We start from the raw sequence: 10,932 nt of genomic DNA, 5'->3' as shown, positions 1-10,932 counted from the left end.
AAGTGGAGGATGTGAGGATTATGCAATTGTGCAATCTTCCCATAGTCTCCTGCAAAGGTACAAACTGCCTCCTACATGCAGCCAGCTGCAGTGTACCGATCGCTGCAGCTGTACACAGCCCATCTGTAAATAGCCCAACCAACTATCCCCATATTTGTTTTTGTTTTTCTGCTGCACATCCTCATCTGCACATACATCACTCCAGTGTAAATTGCTAAATTGTAATTACCTCGCCACTATTGGCCTATTTATTGCCTTACCTCCTTACTTCATTCGCACACACTGTATACAGATGTTTCTATTGTTGTTATTGACTATGATTGTTTATCCCATGTGTAACTCTGTTTGTTGCACTGCTTTGCTTTCTTGGACAGGTCACAGTTGTAAATGAGAACTTGTTCTCAACTGGCCTACCTGGTTAAATAAAGGTGAAATATATTATTATTATTTTTTAAATTTTACCTGCTTTTCTCCCCAATTTTGTGGTATCCAATTGTTAGGAGTTACTATCTTGTCTCATCGCTACAACTTCCCGTACGGGCTTGGGAGAGGCGAAGGTCGAAAGCCATGCGTCCTCCAAAACACAACCCAACCAAGCCAAGCCGCACTGCTTCTTAACACAGCGCGCATCCAACCCGGAAGCCAGCCGCACCAATGTGTCGGAGTTAGGACCTGGCGACCTGGTTAGCGTGCACTGCGCCCGGCCCACCACAGGAGTCGCTAGTGTGCGATTTGACAAGGATATCCCTACCAGCCAAACCCTCCCTAACCCGGACGACGCTAGGCCAATTGTGCGTCGCCCTACAGACCTCCCGGTCGTGGCCGGCTGAGACAGAGCCTGGGCGCGAACCCTCAGTTAAGAACAAATTCTTATTTATAATGACTGCCTACCCCGGTAAAACTTGGACGACGCTGGGCCAATTGTGCGCCACCCTATGGTACTCCCAATCACGGCCGGATGTAAAACAGCCTGGATTCAAACCAGGAACTGTAGTGACGCCTCTTGCACTGAGATGCAGTGCCTTAGTCCGCTGCGCCACTCGGGTTTGATGCTGATCATGTGAAGCACATGCTCAAATGAAGGCTAGCCAGCTTCATCCTCACTATTTTCCTTTTTGTGTTATTAAGATCCCTTGACCCACAACCTTATACACTTTTATAGTAATGCATGTCAACCATTATGTAAACTCCTATAAGTTGACTAGGCTATGCGTATGTTGTCCTGCAACACAAAACAAATGACTGCTTCTGAAATGGCACTCATTCATATATCTTTATGTACATATTCTTTATCCCCTTACACTTGTGTGTATAAGACAGTAGTTTTGGAATTGTTAGTTAGATTAACTTGTTGGTTATTACTGCATTGTCGGAACTAGAAGCACAAGCATTTCGCTACACTCGCATTAACATCTGCTAACCATGTGTATGTGACAAATAAAATTTGATTTGATATACTTCCTATATGGTGCAATATTTTTGACCAGGGCAAGTAGTGCCCTATATAGGGAATAGGGTGCCATTTCAGATGCAGTCAAGCAAATTATGACGGCAGGCTCTAGCTTAAGATCAAGACATAGGCCCAGATTACCTATTGACCCTGGTAGTAAATGCAACCCAGACACCAAATCCTCTGACAGGAAGATGAGCAAAACTTTGTGAATGCATTCTGCTACAGTACTTAGTTTGTCACTTCTGAAACCATGTACACCAGGGGTGTCCAACTCATTCCGCGGAGGGCATAGTGTCTGTGCGTTTTAGTTTTTTCCTTTCAATTAAGACCTAGACAACCAGGTGAGGGGAGTTCCTCACCTGGTCATCAATCAAGTACAAGGGAGAAGCGAAAACCCCCAGACACTCGGCCCACCGTGGAATGAGTTGGACACCCCTGGCTAGGTCAGCAATATTAGTGTTGGCCTCCAGGGGGCGATCACAGTTGGCCAGAAGTTATTTATTTTCAACTGAAGGTGGCTATGCAACTGTTGACAAAAGAACCCTGACTATAGGAGTGAAAGTTGAGGAAAGTCCAACTTTACGAAATGTATCAGCAACATGTTAACCAATTGGGTTGAATTGTTTGATTTGTGCAAATGAAAGGCATATGCGCAAAAATAGTTGATAAGGTTGTTTTAAGGGCCTTCAAGAGATGGTCGCCTAGTGACTTTTGAGTGACTACGGCATTAGGGCACCAATCAAGACATTTACAAGCATATATGATGAACCAATTAACAATTTGTAAATCTGTGTTTATGTCTTGTTCCCGAAGATAGTTTTACCGAATGGTGGTGATTGAATAGCTTTACATGGCGAGCCAAATTTCACTGGGGCTAGACCTTTGGATTTATCATTTTTTGCGTAACATTCAAAATATAACGATAAAAATAGTTATTCTTGATTTTTACCTTTGAAATACCATTGCAAATTTTTTTTGTTGCCATTAATAAAACATTAATTCATTATCATAAAGATAGCTACGTACTCACGTTCTTACAAAAACATTTTCTTCAAATAATGGACTGGAAGAGTCGTCTACTATTGGCTGATGAACAGTGGCATGATATGACGTCACCATACTCTCTTTGGCCCTCCCCTTTGCCTCAATTTCCGGACAGCCTATTGGTTGTTTTGAATTGTACCATGTGACTAGCTAGCTTTTTCCATAGCCTTCATTTTGTCTGTAGCCACTCCCACATCTCTTTAGTGCTCTTATATAAATGTTTATTAGCCCAATTAACCAATCAATTAAGCGTGAAATGGATTTAAATCTCTACGAAACTTCCAACTATGTTTGGAACATTCCTCAATTTAGTCCACAGCTAACTTCAATCTCATTGGTCACTTCCATATATGCTAATTAGGACCCAAACGTCATGTCCTGAACACAGCGCCATTTTTTTTTTTATACTTCAGGAGGAGGGTGAAACAGCATAATACACCAATTATTTCACTTTAATGTAAATCATTTTTTCCTGAATTAACTTTGGCGGCTGCATGTTGTCTGGAGAGGTAAGTGGCAGAGCATTGTCCAGGTGGATTGATTGCACACTTCCGTGACACCGAGACTGAAGCGCTTGCGGATTGGTGAAACTATCCAGATTGGGAAAAAAAGACGCGACAGCCATCCTTTTATAACCGGAGACGCCAAAGCAAAGGTAATTTTATGTCATGTGAGCATCCTCAACAGTTCATCACAAATCTACACCTATTGTAGCCATTGTCAACAGTTGCGCAGATGCGCTGTCACAAACCAGCCAACCAGGCATGTGTGTATGCAGTTCAACCAATGATTTATCCTTGCGTTCAACACAACTAGCTAGCATTTTAGCTAATGTGTTTTTATTCCCGCCAATGCGTACAATTTGATGGGTTTATTTAGTTCTCCGGTCCCCCGGACGCTTTTGATTACCGTTAATGGCACAGACGTCCCATTCGAATGGTAGTTGCCCTTTCAACTTCCATGGTAGTTTCTGTGCCTACCTAAATGGTGACCACGGGTAACTGCGAATCAGGTTTTAATTCCGAAGAGGGAGTCTGGAAAACGTCTACCACATCCAGGGAATGCACCAGGAACACAAATGATCAACTCCCGAGTCAGGGAGGCAAGTAACTTTCGTTAGCCAGCTAGTGATGAAAAAAGCAATACTGGACCTTTTGTACACACAAAATACACACAGTACACACAAAGTACTTGAATGAGGATCCATTACAGATTTTTAGAACTGATGTTCAGAGTCATTTTTTTAGTGGTCAGAAATGTACATGTATGTTTTGAAAGTAACATTTGACTGCCAGTTGCGTATTTCGTGTGACAATGTCCAAATTGGTTCACGCCAAAAAATGAAAACAAGAAGTTATTTTTTTTTATTTTTATCGCGGTTTAGTGAAATTACTATGAACCGTATTCAAAATGTAATAGCGAGAATACAAGGAATTTGTGTTTTTCAATTGAAATGCCAGATTATGATTACCGAAGTAACTAAATAATAACAATTATTTTCTTGTCAATTTTGGAATCATTCGACCTTTTTATATTAACATGCATTGTAATGTCACACCAGATGACACATTAAAGGCACCAATACATTAAATTGTATATTAAATTGTATATAAACTAAACATTTAAGGTGGCCAGTTGTTTATTTTTTCACCTTTGTTTTGGCCATATGGCAACTACCCAATTGTTCATGTTATCTTGCAGTGGGTTGTGTGTTTTGATTTGGACAGTAGCTATATTAGCTAAAGGATGAAGCTGGGTGGGTGTAGCTATATTAGCTAAAGGATGAAGCTGGGTGGGTGTAGCTATATTAGCTAAAGGATGAAGCTGGGTGGGTGTAGCTATATTAGCTAAAGGATGATGCTGGGTGGGTGTAGCTATATTAGCTAAAGGATGATGCTGGGTGGGTGTAGCTATATTAGCTAAAGGATGATGCTGGGTGGGTGTAGCTATATTAGCTAAAGGATGATGCTGGGTGGGTGTAGCTATATTAGCTAAAGGATGATGCTGGGTGGGTGTAGCTATATTAGCTAAAGGATGATGCTGGGTGAGTGTAGCTATATTAGCTAAAGGATGATGCTGGGTGAGTGTAGCTATATTAGCTAAAGGATGATGCTGGGTGAGTGTAACGTTATCTAGCTTCATGAATGCATTTACAATTCTTAAATGATGTCACTAAGTTATATGGGCCATAAACACATGAATCCATAGGCTACATTCATGGGTAGTGTATTTTCATTTAGGCCTATCCATGTTAACAATTTGAAATGGACCCAGGTTGTTATACTAACCATGTCCCCAGGCTTATTGTTATGGTACTTTTATGCACAGTTTATGATAACCTAATAAGTTAACAGATCTGGGATAACTGAATTAATAAGTGTAAAGTGTACTGTAGGTTATATTACCCCGCCTAACAAGATGCCTCTCTCTTTTAGGAAGCTGAGGAACAATGTATCAAGTCCCTGTTGGAAACTTGGAAAACATCAGAAAAACAAGGAGAAAAGTTAAACATATTTTGAGTGACTTTGGACTGGAGAATTGTAAAGTCCTTCTGGAAGTAGGTATTTGTTGTGCAATTTTTACGTTTAAAACTATCAGATCAGTGTAGCAACTATTGTTTGTCGGCTAGATGAATGCCTAATTATTGCCATTTTACCCATTGTTTAGAGTCATGATTGTACTTTACCCATAACTTTTAAAGACTCTGTGCCACCTTGTTCCCTATGGGCTATATAGTAGTGTACTATAAAGGGGATAAGATGCCATTTGGGATGCATGACAGTGAATGATCAGAGATCATTGATCAGTGTTGTTTTCTTCCTGTGATACTTAGCTGTATGTTGTCTGTCACCATCTTCCAGGAGCTGGAGAAGGAAAAAAACTCTGATTCTGATGAGGCATTCCAGGAGACCGAGTGGGTGGACTTCAGTGAGCCCTTTCCAGGCAAGAGAAAGAAAAAGGTACAATAGCACCTGGAAAGATATTAGCTAGTCTGATGGGGATGTCAACAAACCAAGCAAGTGTTTAATTTGAAACAGAATAGTTTATAATTCAACTGATTCAATTAAATGTGCCAATATTTCTGGGGTCTGTCAAAATGAATAGCTGTGTGTGTGTGTTTAAAAAAAACATGTTGATTCAGTTCTTACTGAATCAACTGAAATGGATGCCTATTCCCCAAATTCCCACCCTATCCCCATAGGGCTCTGACAAAAGTGGTGCACTATGTAGGGCACACCCTTTCAGACAAAAAAAAAACGAACATTCATTCCTTAAAGTGAGGTAAATAATCTTATTTTGCTAATCACTCTTGTTGTCTGTGCATTTTCTTCCCCAGTGGCCATACCGCACACGGCTGTTGTGCTGCACCCTCTGTAAGTACTCTACACGGAACTGGTACGCCTACAAGAGTCATCTACAGCGGAACCATGAGTATGAGAGGAAACTGTGTGTCCTGGCTCCCTGCCAGATCTGCCCCTTTGTCGCCCACCCCCGAGTCCTCAAGAAGCACCTCCTCCTCTTCCATGGCTCTCCGAACGTGGACCAAGATGCAGAGTCTCTGCATTCAATTACCAAGAAAGGGGACCGGTTTAAGTGTCGTAAGTGCCGATATGTGGACTCAAACCTGTTCTCAATGAAGAAGCACATCCTGCTTAACCACCTGGAGAAGCTGTGGCACCACTTCTCAGGACGGATACCAGACACTAAGTTCCCCCATACAGCCTCCAGGCAGTTCTGTAAGGTATGTAAGATGGTCATCGAAAGCACGGAGCACATGCTGCACCACATCCTTTCCTCTCCCACTCACCAGTGGGCCTGCGCTCAGATAAGGACCTGGATCTTAGAGAACACTCAGTACACCAAGCCTTCAAATTACCAAACACTGGCCCCTAAAAACCAGCTGCCACAGGTATCCAGTCCTGAGCAGCTGGCCGGGGCAAAACAGAGCTTCCTCCCCCCACAGGCTTCAACCCTGGTACATATGGCCGGTGCTAATGCTAAAGGCCTCCTCCAGCCTGGTGCTACTGTCAACCTGCAGAGTGCTATGCCACAGGGGGCCGTCTCAGCCACCATGCCCATCGGCCAGACCATGGTCAGACTGCCCTCTGGCACCTCACTACCTGGTGCTCCTCACAACCAGGTGCCTTTCACCATAGGGGTCCAAGGTCAGCAGCAGCCCCAGCAGGTCTTCCTGCCCCCGAGGGTGCAGATCAGCATTCCAGGGATGTCCCAGTCCCTCATGATGACTCAGCGCCTCCCCCTGAACCATGGGACCCCCCAGGGTACCATTCTCCAGAGCAGCCCTCAGGGCACCATGCTGACCTCCCAGTCCCTCCTCAGCCACCTCATTCCCACAGGCAACAAGGTCAACGGCATGCCCACCTACACTTTCGCCACGCCAGTGGGCATGCCTGGCCAGACGAGCAACGTCCAGCTGATGAGCAAGGCTCCTCAACCCATCAAACCAGCAGGTAACCCCGCTCTCAACGCCAAAGCCAAGAAGTGGATCACCTGTCCCATCTGTAATGAACTGCTCCCCTCCAATGTCTATGAGGCTCACCAACAGGCTGCCCACAAGGCCCAGCCCAGAACAGCCAAGCAGCAGGGCCTGGCTGCCCGCGCTCCCTTCCTCAGGAAGATGCCTGACAAGACAGTCAAGTGTTTGAAGTGTAAGATCCTCCTGTCTGAGAAGGGCCTCTTTGAACACCTGCTGCACGGGCTCAACTGTCTCTACTGTCCTGGGATGTTCTACTCCATCCAACAACTGGTTGAACACACAAACACACAACACAACCCCACACAGAAGGCCAACTGTGACTTCATGAGGCGGGAGTATAGACTGTACACAGACGACAGCGGTAACCTTCTGTTCCCCTACTTTGACATTAACACTACGGCCCCCAAAGAGATCCTAGGAGACGCAGAACTGAAACTAGCTCTGGTCACGAACTCCCTGGACCTGATCTTCCTCAAGATGCAGCCTGGTGGTAAACAGGAAGTGTGTCGGAACCCCAGTAAAACGATGCAGACCGACTGCCCCTTCTGTGAAGAGAAGTGTGTCACGCTGGAGAACTACCGGGCCCATCTGAGTGGGAAGCACTGCATTGCGCCCACTGTCCATGCCATCCTCAAGACCGCAGCGTTCAAATGCATCTACTGCAACGGCGTTTACACAGGCAAGACCACGCAGAAAGCTATAATCATCCATCTACAGCGGTGCCGCCGTGCACCCAAGACCCCTAAAGATGCAAACAGTCTCCAGTCCACCCCCACCAACGGACGCCAGCAGCAGGTCATGGCCTTTAACCAGATGATCCAGGTGCCAGGTCTGTACTCTACCCAGCTCCCTCCCGTCCCCATGGCAGCGCAGCCCTCCGTCCCCATCCCCCAGCCCTCCGAGTCAACTGCTGAGCTGCAGAGCAAGCTGAGGCTGGAGGCGGCCTTCAGGGAGGCCATGGAGGCCAACAAGAAAGAGAGGGATGCGCGGGCAGCCTTCCGCAAGCAACAAGATAAGGAGAAACGAGAGCAGGCACCGCTGACCGACCCCTCTATTCAGCTAGCCCTGGACCCCAGTGGGATGGAGAAACGCCCCTCTGAGGAGCGGAAAGACTTCCTCACAAGATACTTTCACACCAAGCCGTATCCCACAAAGAAGGAGTCTGAGGAGCTCTCCAAGAGACTGTGGCTGACCCGGACTGAGGTGTCCACCCTGTTTGGGATGAAGCGCACCAAGTGCATGAAGGCGATCCAGAGGAACAGCCCTACCATCTTCATGGGCTTCAACATGACTGAGCTGAAGAAACTTAAGCATGACCTCATCATCCCAGACGTGGAACCTGCAGAACCTGAGAAGATGGCTGAAGTGGAACCAGAACAGGCAGGTTCTCCAGAAGCAGAACCAGCAGAACCAGAAATGTATCTTCCAGAAGAAGATCCTTTAGAACCAGAGCCGATGGCTGTCTGAGTTGTCACTTCAGAGTACATGTACAGTGTATATAGATCCCTTTACCTGGCTGACTGCAGCAGATTGCAGTGCCCCGAAATGTATACTTTTATATTGATGTTGAGCTGCCTGCTAGTGTTGTCAAGATTAAATGTCAACTTAATTTTAGGTGTTTACTTATTATTCTCCTTTTCGTAGAACTGTAATGCAAATGTTGACATTCTCACAGGCTACATGTTAGAACAAACCTCTGTATAAGTGTAAAAAAAAGTATAAAGCCAGGAATTTATTAGTTCAACGAAGGGTATTGATTCTGAGTGACACTCCGTTTTCAGGGGTTGGTTACGAGAGCTGTGTTACATACAACCAACACATGGTTAAATTACCATTTCTTTCTAGGGGGCATCTTTTAGAGATGATTTTCAGCCCATTGACCATGATTCAGTTTGAAGGATATTTTACTTGCTGCTTGTTTTGAAATACGGTCTTAACTGTTAAAGCTATAAAGTACACCTGTATTATGGAATACTATACAAACTGGGATAATTGATTACAGATTTTTTTTTAAGCAACTAAACTATTAACTCTCCTGTTCAAAACATAATGAACAGTATGTGTAAATGTTTATCAGAATACCTTTTTTCTGTTAGTGATGTCATTTTTTTTGATAGTTACTGGCCACCGTTCTCAATAGAAACTCAAATCTATGATGTGTTTATGAGTCCGTTGACCAGATGAGACTGAGTATAATTATAACTGTAAGATTCTGTCTAGCTTTATTCTTTTCAGAATGTGTATCAACAGCTGTGCTATTCTTTCCCTTTATTGAAACTACGTAATGGATCGTTATGAGTACGCTCAGATACTGAATTTTTCCATAGCCTCCATCACTTTCAACGTTGCTTTCCTCACCCTTGTTAATTTGCTGTTTTGTCCACTCACTTTGTTGAATGTTAATATTTTTGGATAACAGAATACCTCACCTGGTGTTTTTACCATTATTTTCACATGTTAATTCATCTATGGCAAGGATGTCAAACTCACTCCAAGGAGGGCCTAGATTAGAGTCTGCTGTTTTTTTAATTTATTTTCAATTAGGACCTAGACAACCAGGTGAGGGGGGGGGGCTCCTTACTAATTAGTGACTTTAATTCATCAGTCGAGTACAAGGTGGAGCGAAAACCTGCATACACTCGGCCCTCCTTGGAAGAAGTTTGACGAGTGTGCAATGAGTTTGTTCTTTTTTTGTCTTTGTTTCTACTTCTTCCTGTCTTATTTGCAATTGATTGTTAGGTGTATGTACTGTATACCTGTTGGGTTTTCTATGATTTCAGTCCTTGAGAAGCAAAAAAATGTATTTAGTCTTGAAGGTTTGAGCCTGTTGATGCATTGTGGCAGAATTGTGCAGAATAAAAACTTTTTCCAATAAATACATATTTTACTCCTGCAACGTATTTCTCATGAATGGCTGTCCATCTGAGAAAGTTGGTCTCTATCAAAAGTGGGATATTGTCAAATCAAATAATGGCTAGCTTTTATTTCTATCTGTAGAAACATAATTAGGATCTCTATCTGTGTAGCAATTAATTGTCTGACAAGTACAAAGGATAATTTAACCAAGATACTCCACAGCCCGTCGTTTCAAATGGGAACAAACGAGTCATAGTGGGCAGAACAAGCAGGGAGCTGGACAGAGCCAAGCACGAGCTAGTGAGATGCTATTGGCGCGTTCTAGCCTATATTTGCATTTCGTTCAGAGTAGCTGAAGTGCGCGTGTGCAATATCTCAATATCTCGAAATAACAACTTTGGCAAAGAGTAAAGTCTACACAATGTAGTCCAATCTGTTCGTAACCGATTGCAGTTTCGGGAACAGAAAACTGTATTGAGATCAAATGTGGATTTAATGAGAACATTTTCAGAATCTCTCCCACTGCCGGACACGCCAAGCGGATGCTTCACATCTATACATCCGGTGAAATATATATATTATTTTTATTAACAACAAATCAATACAGAAAGTACATGAGGGAACACAAATATATATAGATTATAAACAATGGACAATCGAGCTAGGGGGTACAATATCACATTACAATTTTACACAAGGACCTTAAGGGACATACATACACTTACAATTCTAACAGCTTTTTTGTTAGAGTATTTAACTGTCTTAAAATACAGTACAATTTATGTTTGTAGGGTAAGAAAATGTGTTTTTTTGTTTGTGAATATACATTTGTGTACATGAAATTTGGCCAAAAGAATAATGAAATTAATTACATAATGTTTCAGCTTATTTCTATCGTATGTAAAGAATCAAAGCAGTACATCTCTCCACAAAATGTGTTCAATTATAAATCTACTGATGTCTTGCCACAGTTTTCATGAATTTAATGCCAAAAAAGATGCAACACTGTTTCTGGGTGGTGATTACAAAAGGAGCCATTTGAGTTGATGTTTTCCTTAACCTTCTTATAGTGGTTGGCAGG

At 43.2% G+C, this 10,932-nt stretch overlaps 1 protein-coding gene across 1 annotated transcript; it reads left to right on the top strand.

The window, feature by feature from the left end:
• Nucleotides 1–2,831: 2,831 nt before the first annotated feature.
• Nucleotides 2,832–9,891, top strand: LOC109875581 (activity-dependent neuroprotector homeobox protein 2-like). The gene is made up of 4 exons (XM_020467935.2): nucleotides 2,832–3,152; nucleotides 4,933–5,054; nucleotides 5,359–5,457; nucleotides 5,835–9,891. Exons 2-4 carry the CDS (start codon nucleotides 4,947–4,949, stop codon nucleotides 8,460–8,462), a joined length of 2,835 nt encoding a protein of 944 aa, XP_020323524.1. The 5' UTR covers nucleotides 2,832–3,152; nucleotides 4,933–4,946; the 3' UTR covers nucleotides 8,463–9,891.
• The last annotated feature ends 1,041 nt before the right edge of the window (nucleotides 9,892–10,932 follow it).

The sequence above is a fragment of the Oncorhynchus kisutch genome, linkage group LG17 (assembly GCF_002021735.2).
Source record: "Oncorhynchus kisutch isolate 150728-3 linkage group LG17, Okis_V2, whole genome shotgun sequence".
Classification (NCBI taxonomy): Eukaryota; Metazoa; Chordata; class Actinopteri; order Salmoniformes; family Salmonidae; genus Oncorhynchus; species Oncorhynchus kisutch.
Note: the sequence above shows the minus strand (reverse complement) of the source record. Positions and strands in the feature narration are given on the sequence as shown.